We start from the raw sequence: 18,396 nt of genomic DNA on the forward strand, positions 1-18,396 counted from the left end.
AAAGGATTCTCATATAAAGCTAATATTTTTTCTTTCTCTTCAACGTGCACACATATGCATGCAAAGATGTTAATATTAATTTTGTGACTTTACATTTAATATGCAGATCTGTGTATCAGAGACGATGACTTGAAGAACCTGTGTTTGATTGAAATTGAAATGCTACTTCAGGAAAACGGACGATCGCTTACTGACTTCAAATCTATGCCAGGCCAAACGCAGCAGACATGCCAACTTTAACAAACAAGCTTATCGTTGATGAGCTAAATTACAACTAAGATTAACTGGAAAAGACACACGCTGATATGCTATTGATGTTGACTGATGAACAAAGATGTGTGCATGACAAGATCATGGAGTCTGTTGGTTCTGAAGACGGTGGTTTCTTTTTCTTATATGGTTACGGTGGTACTGGAAAAACCTTTATATGGAAAACATTGTCGGCGGTTGTTAGAACGAAGGGATTAATTGTATTGAATGTTACATCCATCGGTATAACGGCTCTTCTATTACCAGGTGGAAGAACCGCGCACTCGATGCTGACAGTCCCTATTGAGATTAATGAGGCATCATCGCTTACGATGGAAAAGGATAGTCCTAGGGCAGACCTGGTGCGTGCTGCAAAGTTGATAATTTGGGATGAGGCTCCAATGATGCACCGATGGTGTTTTGAGGCAGTTGACCGATCGATGTGTTATATCATGTCCAAGAATGATCCCCTAAACGAGTTTAGACCTTTTGGTGGAATGACAGTAGTTTTAGGTGGTGATTTCAGGAAAATATTGCCTGTTGTCCAAAAAGGAACGAGGCAGGATATTGTTGATGCCCCAATCAATTCATCAAAGATATGGGCTTACTGTAATGTGTTGAGGCTTACTCTTAATATGAGATTGGGTGCATCTTCGGTACCTGTAGAGCAGGAAGAAATTGCTAATTTTGGCAAGTGGATACTATCAATTGGAGACGACAACGACGCTTCGGATGAGAATGGTGAAATGAAGGTAGAAATTCCTGAAGATTTGCTTATATCAGACACAACAAATCTGTTGATGTCACTTATAGACTTTGTGTATCCCGATTTGAATGATAACCTTGGTGACCCGCTATTTTTCCAAGAAAGGGGAATACTCGCATCAACGCTTGGTTCAGTTGAGCATGTTAACGAATATATGATGTCACTGATTCCAGATGAAGAGAAAGAGTATTTAAGCTCTAATTCTGTTTGTCGATCGGGTGAAAATTTTGATGTCCAAAGCGATTGGTTCACAACGGTATTTCTTAATGGTATTAAGAGCTCTGGAATTCCAAATCACCGGTTGAAACTAAGGGTGGGATGTCCAGTTATGCTGATGAGAAACATCGATCAGGCCAATGGACTGTGTAATGGTACGAGGCTGACAGTTACACATCTAGGGAAGAGCACGATAGCTGCTACCGTAATTACAGGAAAAGGGCAGGTACCAGGGTATTCATTCCTAGGATGAATCTTATTCCGAGTGATCCAGGACTACCCTTCAAATTTAGGCGCAGACAATTTTCATTGACGCATTGTTTTGCAATGCCAATAAATAAAAGTCAGGGTCAATCTTTATCTCGAGTGGAAGTTTATCTTCCTAAGCCCGTGTTCACACATGGACAACTCTATGTCGCTGTCTCTCAAGTTACTTCTAGAAAATGTTTGAAGCTGCTCATCTTGGATGAAGATAATAATGTTTGGAAGGAGACCACAAATGTTGTGTATCATGAAGTTCTTCAAAAAGAATGATCGTTGGTTATGTTTTAGAATTTGTTGTTGCTATAATTTAGAAAACTAAAGTTGTGTATTGTTTGGAAGTCGTTTTTTTTTTAATTTCTTTGTAAGGCGTACTGGTCATTACATGACATGCAATTTCTATATAAGCAGGTCCTCCTGCCATTGACTTTTAATTGATGCACTTTTCAGGTATAACAATACGCGAAACTTTTTTTTTTACATCGTTCTTACCCTAAAATACAATATTTACATTAGACCATTGGTTTTGTAAAAAATAAAAACAAATAACAATCGGCATTTCTGTAGCCCAAACTATATTTATACACACCCGCAAAAAAATTAACGTTTGCATTCACAGTCTAGGTGTATACATCTGACACTGACTATTATATATAAAAAATACAAAAATTTTAGTTTAGTTTTTATGATTAATAAAATACATTATGTCAACAAATAATAATATACAGTACGTCGGCGTATTTTTGCAAAAATATTACATATGCTAAGTTTAACAATGAGTACATCTTATACTACAAATAATTAGTATAAGTATAAATCTAAATACTTTAATCGTTATGTGCAATGTTTAGATATTTCAAAATATATACAAAATTAACAAAATTAAGACGATATTTTTTTCCATATCAAATTTAAAATATAACCACACTTATAACTTTAAGATAACATAATATAAAATCTATACATTTGATCAAAAAAGTTTTTTATTTCCCCGTGCTTGGCACGGGTCACTATACTAGTTATATAAATTTGAGACCTATTTCATTTTCTCTTCTTTTGGTGTTGACATGTGGCACTCTTCCTCAAGCATTTGCATTTGCTCCAAGTCTCAACATGTGGCACTCTTCTCTCATGCATTTCATATTTAATGCTATCCCAAATTAATTTTTATAACCATTTATATTTTTGATTTTGATATTATAAATAAATTACAATATTAATATTCCTAAAATAGCATTATTATGATTATTATTTTTTAGAGAAAAACATTATTATGATAGTAACCAGAATAGGCATTGTAGTTTCAAATTAAATTTGTGCACCAATATGCATGATTCTATATACTACTTTTTAGAATAGGCCTAATATCTCTTCAAAAAAAAAAAAAGAATAGGCCTAATATTGTGCATATTTTTTTTTAATAATATAATAATTAACTATCGAGATAATAGTAGTAATATATTATTGTTTTCATTATGAATGACGTCTATAAATTATTGGATTTCATAAAATAATACTAATAGGCATTATGAAGGAGTAGTGTCCTTTCTTGTTAACCAGGTTAACAAAGGGAAAGTTTGAGTGAATGAAGTACACTAAAGATCCTGATCTTCGAAAATTGAGTTACTGCTTCGTTCTTATTTCAATTAGAACATATCCAACGGTCAGAATGATGTTCTCCTTCACCGAAAGTCGGTTGAGACAGTTTCAGGTGAAGGAACAATGTCATTTCTTGTTAACTAGGTTACCAGATGGATAGTCTAGGTGGATAAATTACAGTGAAGATCCCGATCTTCAAAAACTGAGTTTCTTCTTCATTCTCATTTCAACTAGAACATATCCAACGGTCGGAACGATGTTCGCCATCACCAAAAGTCGATTGAAACTGTTTCAATTGAAGGAGCAATGTCCTTTCTTGTTATATAGTTTATCAGACAGAAAGTCGGGTGAAAATAATATATAATTATAAAATACTCTAAATAAATAATGTTAACCAAAAATATATAATTATAATAATAATTAATGATTAAATACAGTAATTTTTTTTTTTCAATTATTGAATATAATAATTATAGTGAATTACTTTTCCTACCACTACTAAATTATTTAACACCTAATATAGTAAATTATTATAGGAAATTAATGGACAAATTACACTATACTCCCTCCGGTCCTATATATAAGAAAAGATTCTTTTTTTAAATACATTTAATAATTATTGTATCTGGACTTCATTGTTAACGAGATACATTAATTATTCAATATACCTAAAAAAAGAATATTTTCTAATATATAGGACCGGAGGGAATACAATACATGAATTAATGTAGTAGATCGTGAACTGCCAAAGAGCACGTTGATATTAAATTAATCAATATGAAATTTCGAAATTGTCCCAGTAATATTTGTACCAACAAATATGTAAAAAAATTATCAAAAGAAATACATTGGGTAAGGAATAGTAAACAACCTGCAAAGCCAGTACTTGTCAACAAAAAAAAACCTGCAAAACCAATAAAGTTACCTCTCCTACCATACATGACCTATATTGCCCTCGCACGCTAGACGGCACCTGGAACTTGCTAATAATGTAGCATAAAGCAAGTTTCTTCTATTAATAGGAATTGGAAGGTGACGCAATATTGAACGAGATCCTTCCAAATAAACATTACTTCCTCCGTCCCGCAATACTTGCCCTTATTATTATTTTTAAAACTTCACTTTTTTAAATAATGATTACTTTCTTTGTTCCACTACAAACTTTTACATGGAGACTACAAAAAGTAACTATAAGGGGTAAACTTGTCAAATTAAGCTTAAAAATTTGAGAAGGTCAAATATTGTGGGACAAATTTTTTTTTCAAATAGGTAAAGTATTGCAGGACAGAGGGAGTATTGAACTTTTTCATCCAAAGAAAATAAAATTATTGAACTTTCTAAACCTCAACACATGAGAAGTTTTAGGGTCTATGAAACTCTAGATAGAGGAATAATTAAGCATTTCTTGTGCTATAGGTTAGTTTGTGATTGCTGGATTTTGCTTTTTGAGGAAGAGAAATGATATTTGTACAACCACTTTTTGACAACCTTTAGACAACTTTCTCTCTCATACTCACATTCTATTCTTACTCTCTCTCTTTCTTTTTCTCTCTCCATTGTTTTTGACCAATGAAAAGAGAGAAAAATGAGGTTGTCATAGAAGTTGTTAGCAAATGGTTGTTCAAATATCATTGCTCTTTGAGGAAAGAAGAATGAGTATAGTAAATGTGTGTGATTATGCCTTCAATGTCACGTCTTGACCTTACTCAATCATATTTTTAGGACCTATCAAAACCATTAAAATATTCATAAGCATGTGTTGTCATATACTCCCTCCGTTTCAAAATGATTGTCGCTTTAGTCAATTGCACACAGATTAAGGAATGGAATAAAGTAGTCAAATGTCATGACAATTTTACCAAATTATCCTAATCAACTATTGGTTTGTTTTTCATTAAAGAAAAACTAATCCTTTGGATGTAGTGTAACATAGTATTAATTGAAGGGTACAATTGAAAAGAAAATATTATTATTGCATTGGAAACTGAAAGTGACATTCATTTTGAAACAATTTTTTTTAGTTAAAACGACACTCATTTTAAAACAGAGTTAGTAAATATTTGAGTGCATGATAGAGATCAATGGACGTTCGAGTAATATTCTAATCGAAGGCCACCAGAGGAGCAACCTATATGTCCAATGAACATGTTGCGGCACAATATGATCGACTCCCTGCCTATCCAAACATCTATTGATTGATCCTACTATTTTTAGCAAAAAAAAGTGTGCAAAAGTATCATTATGATAACTAACGTACCAATTACGTTGACACTCTAAAGATCAACGATATTGTCTATTTCAAATCTTAATTAGTTTTTAAATGATTTGAAAGCATGAACAAAAATTAGGGGAAAACAGTTGAGAGATGATTTTTATACATAGACCACATGGTAGCAAAAGTATAAAATAAACAATAGATGTGTCTAGCATGCTCTTTACATTTGTAAAGATAGTCAATACAAGCCTTACTACTAATTAATTAACTAGCACAAGAGTGACACTAATGTTGCTTTCTCTTGATAGGATTTAAGCTATTCTCACTGGATACTCATCAAATATTTTTCATTTGTCGAATATGGATTTTAGTTTCTTGAAAGAGATGCATGTGATCCGATTTAATTTGGTATCTTCTTCATTTTCAGCATCCCAGAGGAATTTTGCATATGAAGCCAGGACATAGCTGCATATTATTAAATAAATATATTAGTCAGTTAAGTATTATCAACAAGATAAATCCGGAGACAAAACCCTTTCATTGGTAAACAGAAATAAAAAAATAAATAAAGAAATATGGCTAGAGAATTAATTACTTGGATACAAACCATCAAGTGATTAAGGTAATATAAAATTGGTTGGATAACTAAGGTGGGGGGGTTAAGGTGTTAAGGGACAGTGAGGTCAATGATTTGATCCCCACTCTTAAGATAATGTTAATAAATTAACATTGGTTGTTTCAAATAAAATTATCAAGATTATACCAAACTTTAACTCTTCAAATTTACTATCAATATGTAATATTATTTTTAAAAGTAACTATATAAATGTATTTTCTTCAACAAAAAAACTATATAAATGTATTGTTTTTGGTGAATTTTTCGGTTAATCAGATATTAATATAAATCTTATGGTGTTTATTTTGGGTGTTCTGTCTATATATGTTCCATCTATATACATTGCTTTTAGTTTGTAGTTTTTGAATCATCGGTCTCTATTCGTCTTAAGTAGGAATCTGATTTTTAAATAAATTTTGTTGTTAAAAAAAAAGTGCACAATAATTGAGCTCTGCTACATATCATCCTTAAAAAGATACTCAATATATATTATAATTATATATCATACCAATTATCTGGGTCACTTTGAATAGCTTGATCAAAATATTGTTGAGCTCGACCAGCATTCTTCTCTGTTTCCCATATTAATTCTGCATAGATGGACATAATATGACCATCACCAGGATTAGCCAAAATGGCTCTTTCTAGATACTCTTCTGCTTTAGCATAATCTCCACAAACCTATTTGCAAAATGAAAATCAGAATAACTAAACCTCCATATTAAAACAAAGAGAGAAATGAGAGATCTAATTATAATATTGTAACATTTAAGTAATATTACACTGCTGAATAATTTTTTATCAAAAATATATTTTACCAAACTCTTCTGCTGAATTATAACATTTCAGTTTTATAAAATTTTACATAAATTTAGAACTATTTGATATGTCATTGATTTGACAAGCATAACAATATAACAATTAACGTCCTAATTATTTTAATTAAATATCATTAATCTTTATGTGTCTTAATGGATATCAAATAATTTAATGTTTAAATAAAATTTAATAGAGATGATATATTATAAACTTTCAACGTGACATTGAGTTTTGTAAAATAATGTACCTAATAAAAATTTATTAAGCGCTTAAAAAAAAAAGTTATTAAGCGGTGTAACATTCTAAAGTATACCCGTGTTAATTTTTTGAACAAGCAAAAATAAAATATATTAACACAAAAAATATGGCCTATCTCGCACAAGATGTGCTGAATATTACACCCGTGTTAATATATTATACAACTTCTTTTTTTTTTTAAGGATATATTATACAACTTTATTCGTTGTTTTCTTGCAAAAATATAACTATTGTAAATTTTTATGTAGAATTTATTATTAATTATTTTTCAGCCTCCATTTGATAAACATCCATGTTTATGTTTTTAAAAATATTCACTAAACGAGCTTTCCATCTCACTGTTAGAAAATTACAACAATAGTTTTTTCAAAATAAAACTAAAAATGGTGTTTTTTAGTATACATGCCCTTAATTTAATTATTTTCATTTTTCAATTTTAAAGAGAAAGAAGACAAGTTCAAGCATAAGTAACCATGCAAAAAAATTAATATATCTCTACCATGATTATTACCTCCTTCAAAAACTTTCCATAATTTCCAAGCAAAAGAGCATCACAAGGGTGTGCTTCAATCATGTTTTGGTAATAAGCATCTAACCTATCTCTACCATGATTATTTCCTTCATTAAAATTCCTCCCTCTTCCATTTCCACCATCTGAGCCTCTTCCACAACCTTTACATCCACCATTACTTCTCACACCCCCACCCATCACTGAAGTTTGCACCATCTTAGCCTCTTTCACTTTGTTTCTTTCGTTCATATTTGTACTTAGAACATTACTACATGGCACAAGAAATGGTTTTTTAGTACTTGATGAGTTTTGAAGGTCTAACTTGGCTAAATTTTGGCTTAAACTTGAAAATGATATTGTTCTAGGAAGCTTAAGAGTATGTTCTAGCTCAAGAGAGGACTCTTTGGAATTATAAGGTAACAATGAACTTAGAATTGGTGCAGAGGAGCTTCTAAGTAGCATCTTAAAAAAATAAGCAAAGTGAAACAAAGATCAAGGAGTTGTGTAATATTATTATATGAGAGCTAGCTAATGGAGATAAAGGGATGGGGGTTTATATAGGAAGGTGAGAAAGAAGTGGTATAAGTTGAAACAACTATTGGAGGATGTTGGAACAAAATGTGTTTAACAATGAACCTCAAAGAGTTTTGATGATAACAAGGTATTAAAAATTGTAAATTGGACTAGCTAATATTTGTTCAAGTGTACAGGACCACAGTTAAAAAGTTACTTCATTAATTGGTTCTGAATGAGCAAATAAAGAGCAAAAGAAAATGAAGCTTAGACGATTCTGAAGGCAAAACGCTCCTGAAAGTGGAAAGCGCTCCTGAAGTCAAGCTGCTCCTGAAGAAAGTAAAACGCGCTCCTGAAGAAATAGTGCTCCTTCAGACAAGAGGTCCAGAAGCCACATTATCAGAAGTTGCATCATCAGAAGCTGAAGAAGCTGCATCATCAGAAGCTGCATCATCAGAAGCTGCCTCATCAGAAGTCATTTCACCAGAAGCTGAAGATCAACTGGATTTGCAGAAGATTCAAAGATTGAAGAATCTACACTGCAAAAGCTGTCTATTGGACTCGAAAACACAGCAGAAAATTAGTGGAACTTTGCAACGGTCATTTCAAAGGTGTTTGAAGGCATGTGCTTGCAATTTTGGACGAAAGCGTTGACATTGTACCTCTGTACGAACTGTACAACCACCTTCTCCACTACTCTGTTTTGTGTCCACGCTACAAGACAAGAAAACAGCTTCAGAATACGGCTTCGCCTGCAAAGATGTTCCTTTGGATAAGGAATGGATTTCAAATTTGTTCTTCATAGGACAATAACCAAATCAGGCAAAATATCATTGGTGAAAGATCAAGCTTCAACAACGACTCTTTGGTGTGCTGGCAATTTCACAACGTCTCTTTCACACCTCTATATAAAGGAGTGAAGACTTAGAGTTTTGGTAATGCAAGAACGCTGAACGAAAGACTCACAACATTTTTACAAGTGCCAAACCTCTGCTGAAATTGTTCTGCATTCACTTAGAATTTCTGTGTCTTAAAGTCATATCTTAGAAATTCTTAAGTCCATTGAGTCTGTATCTGATTTATATTGTGAGCACCTCTGATTGTATATCAAGTGTTCAACCTTAAACAATTTTCTGTGTAATTTTGTTTAGTTAGGAAGTCTCTTGCAGTTGTGCTTGAGCAGGAAGTCTCTTGATTGTGTTCTTGAGCAAAGGAAGTCTCTAACTTGTGTGCTTGAGCAAAGGAAGTCTCTTGCTTGTGTGCTTGAGCAATTGTAATCAGATATTACTCTTAGTGAAATCCCCTTGGAAGTGCAAAGGGGACTGGACTACTTCCGGATTGTGGAAGGAACCAGTATAATTGCTTTGTGTCGTTCTTCTTCTCTCTCTCTGTTTTATTCCGCTGCATTTAGATTCTGACCATCACTTCAGAAGCTGTCTCACTTAGCTTCTGATCAGTGTGTTCAGTTTTTAGGAGAAACGAAGAATTTTTTCAAAACACAATTCAACCCCCCTTCTTGTGTTTTTCTCACCTTCAGAGGATACAGCCAAAAGTGAAAGAAAAGTGTTTGATTAAGAAGAAAGGAAAGAGAAGCACTAGGATAGCAAATTGATTGAGTGGATGAGTGAGGTTAAGTTGTTAACCCTATCATAATGACATCGAGTAGAATTTAATAAACAAGTTGAAGTTGGTATTTATAGAAGGGTTTTTCTATCGTGTGCAAATTTGCACAAGTTACGAAATTTAAAAAAGTAAGTTTGTAGTAGAACTTGTGCGTCTAATAATAAATACGTATCTTTTTAATAAATTAATTGTTGTTTTTTAATAAAAAGTTTTCACTTTTAGTTACTTTAACATGTGCAATATTGGTTCACCAAAAAAAAAAAACATGTGCAATATTGTACATGTTAGACAAACTCTTTATAGAATTGCACTTTTTTTTTTATAAACTACTCATCAGTTTTAGAATATATGTAAACAAATAAAAAATAACTTGGCACTTATTAAGAAAAAAGGTTAAGTATAACTATTAATATTGGAAAAAAAAAACTTATATTAATTGGATAAGTTTTAGGAATGACATTATTAGAGATAATAAAATTAGTTATGTTTACTTATATTTGAGTACCAAAAATACATAAATTTTTTGTGTATATTCGAGATTGGGGGAGTATCACATAATGGTAGTTTTATTGTACACAAAATATGGTTTTTTGTGACAGTACATGATCGAAGAGATGGGGCGATTTAGGGAGGGAGGTAGTTTGGAGCTGGGATCAAATGTTGGAAGGAAATGAATTCTCTCCATTGAAAAACCCTCAGCAAATAATATGGAGATCTTATCTCAACCTTATTTTCTCAAGTTTGTTTTCTCTCAATAGAGAGACTCTTGCTCCGATGTTGAAAGGTGGTGGTGCAACCATGGTGCGCAATACAAAGCGGTATAAAAAAAGGAGTTGGATAACATAAAGACGACGTGACCATGATGATATCGAAATAACATCAGGAAAACGTATACTAATCGATTGCATACATATACTTAATTTTTCGCTTGGTACATTAAAATGCACACACTCATTACATACCACTCTGCCGATGCCGGAAATGGATACTCTCATATGTAATTTACACATGAGAGAATAAAGTGTGATCTATCATAATTCAAATCTACACTATCTAAATTCTTAATGTGTTTCTCTTTCTGAATTGTATTATAATAATCAGCGGCGAAGCTAGCACAATTTTTACGAGGGGGCCAAATATAAAAAAGAAATAAAATATATTCTAAAATTTAATATATTAAACTTGATCAATATATAAAATAAATTCACAATAATTTTAATTTATATTTAATGAAACGGCAACGAAAAAAATAAAAGCTAAACAATAGTTATTTATAAAAGTTGAGCTCTATTGAAATTTAAGAAGTAAAATTTATCCATAATTGACACTAAACTAGATATATTTTCAATATTTGTGTAATATCATTTCCCTTTAAACCAACAAAATTGTTTGGAGTAGCCGAATAATATTTTAATGAGGTAGCTACATATAAAACTATACTGATTATTCAAGTTTTTTTTTTTCTTTTGGGGTAGCCAATGCTACCCCACTGCAACAAAGCCATTCGCCCCTGATAATAATTATTATTATTATGTTATACATTTGAAAGAGAAAGAGGTAGTGATACATTTGAATAGTGTGTGTGATGTCCAATCCTGCATAAGCAATCAGTACAAAATACAAACTTGACTATGAAATGCAGTGCATGAAATGGAGGGACCACGCCGCAGTTTTTGTGTTATGAGTTGCAAAATTGAACGGTCACAAATTTGTTTAGCACAAGTGCAAATGTGCAATCACCATCTTACCTTAGCCTTCCAAAAGTGAGGCCAACCATGTAGCAACACCTAGTTCAAGGAACCATGGGCATATTTTGTTGTCATGTTACATTTGCTAATAATGTAGGAAGCAGCCATTGCTACAGGGTGGAAAAGTGTGGAAAGGAACTTAGAAAGTGTTTAATATGATATTCTCTTTTTATCCAGAAGTTTCTTCCATGAGTGAGGTGTCGAATACTGAATGAGTATCTCTCTTGATCAGAATTTGGACATTGGTATGCAATGTTGGTGAGAATCTAGCACCTTGTTTTTGACTCGTCCCCATTGAATTTTAATGTGATATTCTAATAAGAGAAATGATATTTGAACAACCACTTTTTGACAACTTTTGTGACAACTTTCTCTCTCACACTCACATTATCCTTTTACTTTCTCTCTCTATTGCTTTGATTTTTGTGTCACTACCTAAATTTCTTTGTATAATTTAGTTGTCCAAAAGGTTGTCACAAGAAATGGTTGTTCAAATAACATTGCTCAATCAAGCATGTGTACTTTCAAGATTCACGAATGACATGTACACAAGAAAATTAGTGTTTCATCGTACACAAATTTGTTTTCTACTATTTTCCTTAGATTAATGTCCCACCAAATTAATTTGATCCAATTATGAAACTTATTAATCTAATGATAGAAATAAGTGTGTACGATGCAAGACTTGTCTCAATTATACACTATGAAATTGACCTTCATGGATATAGAGAGATATTGTGAGTAAAACTATAATATTTTTTGTCTAGAATTTTAGCATTGTATTAATCGTTTAATAAAGTAACAATTAGATAACATAATCGGAAGAAGCCATTTGAACAAAGATAATTAACACACCTAATTGTGAGTAAAACTATAATATTTTTTGTCTAGAATTTTAGCATTGTATTAATCGTTTAATAAAGTAACAATTAGATAACATAATCGGAAGAAGCCATTTGAACAAAGATAATTAACACACCTAACTCATCATTGTCAATGCTCTCTCGTCTTTAATTATAAGCACTCGTTGAGAAAAAATGTGTTCGAATAAAAACTCATTTTCAAATTACTAAATGCATTTTTTTTTCAATCATAACCTTAATAATACTATTAATTTGGGTTGGATCATAAAAAGTCAATATTGAATACTCCCTCCATAAGTAATTGAAGTATATTATTTGAACAACTATTTGTATGACAACTTACGAGAAAAAAGTAAATATTAGCACGAAAACGTATTTGCACGAAAACCAAAACATTAAAATGATAAAGTGAAAACATAATGGTTGCTCACCTACGATTATAAGAGAAAAACCTAAAAAGTAAAAGACAAACACACAAGCAATCTACAACCTAAAGTCGTTGGCTTGGCCAAAAACCAAGGTTCAAATTTCGGCTGAAAAAAGTGTCCACATTAGTGTTTGAAGGCTCTTGTAAACAACTGTATAAAACTCTAAACAATGAATACTACATTTACATGTCAACCTAAAAACCTAACCTTGAGTCTGTTTTACGAAAGCTGAATACTACAACTTACATCTTAGTAACCAGTAGTAGTTTCTTTTCTTATAAAAATATAGAAGAAAATAGAAGATAGATGAAAGCTTTGAGCAGTTGATCGCCGTCCAATGTGAATAATTGAACTGTGTTTTGTTCGAAGTATAAGATAAATTAATTATGTTCACTCAAAAAATAATGCACTTACTTACTTTTATCTGCTAACTCAGGCAAACCAAAAACAAAGCAAAGAAAAATATATTTTCACAAAATACTGAGTTTCAACTTTTCAACATACCAGTCAACCATTCAATTATCAGGCTTTCATGGTTTAAGACAAACTTGAAAATATGATTACTATGAAAGAAAACACCAGTACATTGCCATTCAAATGAGAAGAGACACAAATTCAGAAGAGTTCAATAACTATACACAGATAGTCGACACTCGACACATATGCAGAAGAGTTCGATAACTATACACAGATAGTCTAAAACATGTTACTCTTGACTAAATTTTGGAAGCTATTCGAACAAGTTGTGATCAAAATGGACGACAAGATCAGTCACTGAAACCTGAGGCTTGGATTGAACTTTGAATTAAATTTTGGAGACTACAAAAGCAAACATATCACTTTAAATACACACAAGGGAGAGAAATTCAACCAATTTTTCAGGGTTGCTGTTAAAACAATATACAACAGAAACCTTAATTTTACTCTTTCATCACAGCTATACGAGAACAAATAGAACATTTTACATAAACAACTTCGATAATGTTAAAATGCTTCAACGAAAACGTGCTTAACTTGTACCTATTGGTTTGGGCCTTAGACAATCAAATGGCCCAAATAGAGAGCATCAATAGATTACAATCGCTGATATGGCCAAGATGCTAGACAGGAAAGGTAGTTATACTAAGAGGACGATTATCATGGAGGGGCCATTGAGTATAATTCCATTAGAAACCTTGTGTTTGGGAAAGATAGAGCCACCGACAACTTGCTTAAGGTGCCTGAGTCTCTATCCACTCGGACCAACCATATATTGATATTCATAAACTACCTCTTCACGAGTAATTTTAGACAAGAAAATTTATGGAGAAACAGTACATTCATTCAACATAATAATTTCAATTATTTTTCCTTTGCTTTGTAATTTTATCCCCCTAACTTATAAATAATAATTCAATATATACACAAACTAAATGCTTACTATTTTATTTTCTATATTTTGATCCCTTGTTTGGTCTATTCCTCCCATCCCATGCGGAAGCCCAAAAGAATAGAGTCATCCAGAAAAGAACAGCGAAGAAGATCTGTACTCTATCTTGAAATTTTGATAAGGATGCAGCAACACCTGCTCCTCAAAAGAAAAAAGATCTTGTCAAATACCGAAAGTTACACCTTGCTATAGAAGCATAAACACCACACTAAAGCCTAACAGATAGAAACTGTGTATGTGTATATTCAAGTGTAAATCTTCAATTTGGTCGCTTACCTATTATTCTCTCTCCTATTTGGTCCCTGATTTAGAAAAATATCATAAATAGTCCTTACGCTATTTTCAAATCATCTTGTTAGTCCCTCAGTTAACTTTACAATTAAAGAGGGAATAGTTTTGGATTATTTATTACATTTCGATAGTTCAGGGACCGAATAAAAAAGAAAGTGATAATTCAAAGGACTAGATTTATATCAAAATAAGGGTATCGTTTTACTCAATAATTATCCAAGGACATTGTGGTATTGAATAAAAACGAAGGAGTTATGCAGATAAACAATTTTTAACGAATGCATATAGTATGCATGTCCCGAGGCTAGAATACAAAATCCAACAAGAATAAAAGATCAACAGTCAACAAAATGCAAATGAAGTTGACTAAACATAATGTGATTTTTATAAGAGCACAATGAAAAACAAACTATATCTAAATAATTCTATACTACACCTGACAAGAATGGTGTTGTCCAAAAAAGACTACAGTGTAGCAGAATTTGAAAAGTCGCTATTGTTACGCAATAGGCTGCTTAGTACAAAGTTTGTCAAATAGCAGCTACCGAGGCGGTATAGCACTGGAGCATTTGAAGAAAGAAACTACTACTTATGTGATTCACAATTGACAACACTAACCAAAGATCGTTTCAACTAAAATAAAATTGCATCATAAAGTGACTTTGTCTTGGCTAGTTTGGGTTTTTGTAATGACAGATGTGGCAAGTTGGCTGTTCACTTTCGAAAACTGTCAATCGTTTTCCATAATGAATTAGAGTATCCTTTTATGAGCCAGAGACTTATTCTCAGAAAATAACAAGCATTGTATGGACTTTTTTCAACCTATTCTTTTGTTTTTTTCTTGAGAACTTTTAAAACTTATTCTCGGGAAAGTAAATAAAAGCCTTCAATAAAATCTACATTCTACAGTAGAAAATATATCTTGCAAAATACAAAATAAGGCAACAAATTTGACAATTAATGTAATATCACTGAATGTCAAACATGATGGTCACGGCGTGACACATAAGCGCAAATAATGTTGTGGCATTTCTTAAGACGGTGACAATTATCACATGATAAAAAAAAAAATTATCACATGATCAAACATTTTCCATTTATGTTTGGATTGGTGGTATAAGTTGAATAAGCTAGTTAGATTTTTTGAAATGGATGTTATATAATTTTTATCATTTCACTCCATTCCACCCAATACCACCAACCCAAACATATCCTTAAAAAACTAAGAGTTCATTTTCAAATATTTGACCAATGTTAACACAGTTTTCCACTAAAGTGAAAACAAGCGACAATTTTGCAATTAATTTTTTTTTTTTTTTTTTTGAAAGAAATTTTGTAATTAAAGTGAAAACAAACAATGGAAACAGGAAACATTTTCTGAAATCAGACATTTAGTTCCTTTGATAAAATGGTTTTCCATTTATATACCCTATATCTGTTAACAGTTTCAGTTTGTTTCCTGTTTCCAAATCCTTAGAAAAGGTACAAAAATAAGATTTACGAACAAAAAACATTTTACAACCAACATAACATCATAATAATTCAAAATTATTCCATTCCATGGACCCAATGTTGTCAATTGCAGATCGCACAAAATAGCAGTTTGTTCAAATTCCGCTACACAACCGTGCTTAGCGCTGTTATAGTCGCTATTTCTCAATACTTTCTACTAAATAGCGTAGCACAGAACAAACACGATTTGTTCAAATTCCGCTATGCATTACCGCTATAGAGCCTCTATATAGCAACACAATGGACCTAAACCAAACTCCACCTCTAACTTTATCTTAATTCTTAAGCGGGTTCTACTATGGACCATTTTGATAACTAATAAATGGTTTATCATGAATCATTACTTGAAATCACTCGAATATCAAGACGACCGATGTCATCCTTTGAAAATAAAAGCTCATAGACATCCTTGTTCTCATGGGTGAGACAGTGACCTAATCGGTGTCGGTGTAACCAAAACAAAAGAAAGCAAATATAAGTCGAGTTTCAAAACTCTCGTATTCATTTTCCCTTTTATTTAACCGTTACAAATCAAGTTACCGTCTCACTCGTTATAAGTTATAACGACGAGTGTCACGAGTTTCTAGTTTCTACTACCTTGGGTGAATATTACAAGTCCTAGTAGAAGTTCCAAGTGATATTTATGTGTGGTTTAAGTTGAATTTGCCTAACTCTTAAGTCTTATCCCTTTGAAGTTCAATTCAACCAAAAGAAAGTCAAATTATATTATTCCACAAACTATTCTAATTCTTGTTTATAAACAGATTCACACAACATAAGGGAACTAAGATTATGCTATTATCAAAACAGAACAAGAAACTAAGATTATGCACATAACATGCACAGAAAAAATTAACTCGAAATCAACGAAACTTAAAGTATGAAATTAAAGATTTTACCTTGAAGTTCAGTTGATTCATTTTCCGGTGGTGGGTCGGGGTCATGTGGTGGTGGAGGAGTTGGTGATGCGGCGCGGCAGCGAAGACGACGGAGGGAAGTGGAGGAAGAAGAGAGCGGTTGAAATGAACGGCTAGAGAGAGAAAGTGAAGAAGAAGGAGAAGGAGAGAGAGTGGTGGAAGAGATGAAGAATCGTTGTGGAAGATTTACAAGTTCCATTTCGAGGCATTTCAGGTTGAAACACCAAAATGAATGAATGACTCAGATTCTCTTTGGTTTATGTATGAATCATTTTGCTTTTGTCTTTTTTCTTCTTTCTTTATTTTATTGGTATTTTTATTTTATTTTTTGTATGTAATGTTTTAATGGTTTTGTTTAATTTGTTAACCCTCCGATTGATAGGACGAGAGATAATTTAAGATTTGATTAGGAGGTAATTCAAGTACGATGTTTCATCAAAAATCGAATACATATTCTCTTGAATAATTTGTCGGTTATTGGAGTTCATTAACCACATAAACTTGATGGTTTGGTTGGTGTTTTATGGTTAAGTTGAATAGAGAATTTCTTATCTCACATTAATGTTTCTTGTGGGCCCTCCATATTTCCAATTTTGTCCCCTTAAAAGCTATATGATTTGAATCTTAGAAACTTGTTTTAGATTATACTATTTGAACCAATATATATGTCGTGCTTAACCACTTTTTCTTATTTTCCATTTTCAAAATTTAGCCTAAGAACTTCCAAACAAAAAAAAAAAAACACAAATCCGAATCTCATCTCATTGTGTCTATTTTCAACCAAGTTTGGTCAAATCCTTTGAATTGGAGATATTCCGCACAACTACGCAAGAAAGTAGTACACATTTTAGTTTATATATTCCGAAAAGGAATCACCATCATTTTAGTTTCTATAATCCATACGGAATTCAGAGATGCTAATTTTTGTCTGTTTTTTAGTGTTTCAGTATGTTTGTCTTCAAGCTATATGATAGGACACATATGCATATGTTAAGAAGAAGAGAACCAAGTTTGCTACTCGTCGTCTTCTACCCCCTCATGTGAAGAAGAATTCATTGTTACATTGTATACAAAGATTAGAACAAGAAAGGAAGGTCCAAGCTTTGAGAGGTCTTGCCCAAACGTCTGCTCTAACAAAGGTGTTTGTCCCTATAGTGGTCATCCTTCCTCTAGCGATTCTTTGAGGGTCCTAACTCAAGGGATTGATTAGGACTATTTTGTTAACTATCGTGGGACTAGAAAATCATTCATAAGAATAGGTGCAGTATACCAATTAGAGGAACATAGATGATTCGAAAGACCTAAACTCATCTTTCTCTTATTCTTAAAAACGAACTTTATTTTTTGTAGTTACTTTTATGCAATCAAACCAACCAACTGCCTGGGCAACCCAAAATAACTTTTATACATCCTAATTTACAATGTGATTGAATTATTGAGATTAAAAACAGTCCTTGTGGGATCGATATTTTTACTGCTTCGATAGTATTTGGTGCACTTGCCAAACATCTACACCTTAACTTTCTTCTCAAATCACATCACCATCACCAGATCTCACACAC

General features: G+C 32.3%; 1 protein-coding gene and 1 pseudogene across 2 annotated transcripts; both read right to left on the reverse strand.

Annotated features, from left to right (window-relative positions):
* Nucleotides 1–5,435: 5,435 nt before the first annotated feature.
* Nucleotides 5,436–8,038, reverse strand: LOC146925958 (uncharacterized; annotated as a pseudogene). Its single transcript, XR_015033993.1, has 3 exons — nucleotides 7,511–8,038; nucleotides 6,431–6,603; nucleotides 5,436–5,771 (listed from the first exon to the last, which is right to left on the reverse strand). The product of XR_015033993.1 is annotated as an uncharacterized LOC146925958 (transcript).
* Nucleotides 8,039–13,984: 5,946 nt separating this feature from the next.
* LOC146925959 (uncharacterized) lies at nucleotides 13,985–17,093 on the reverse strand. The gene is made up of 2 exons (XM_085758393.1): nucleotides 16,817–17,093; nucleotides 13,985–14,249 (listed from the first exon to the last, which is right to left on the reverse strand). The coding sequence occupies exons 1-2, from the start codon at nucleotides 17,031–17,033 to the stop codon at nucleotides 14,110–14,112; spliced, it is 357 nt and encodes a 118-aa protein (XP_085614519.1). The 5' UTR covers nucleotides 17,034–17,093; the 3' UTR covers nucleotides 13,985–14,109.
* Nucleotides 17,094–18,396: the final 1,303 nt, after the last annotated feature.

The sequence above is a fragment of the Medicago sativa genome, chromosome 4 (genome assembly GCF_051527215.1).
Source record: "Medicago sativa cultivar Bolivia chromosome 4, Bolivia_mono, whole genome shotgun sequence".
NCBI lineage: Eukaryota > Viridiplantae > Streptophyta > Magnoliopsida > Fabales > Fabaceae > Medicago > Medicago sativa.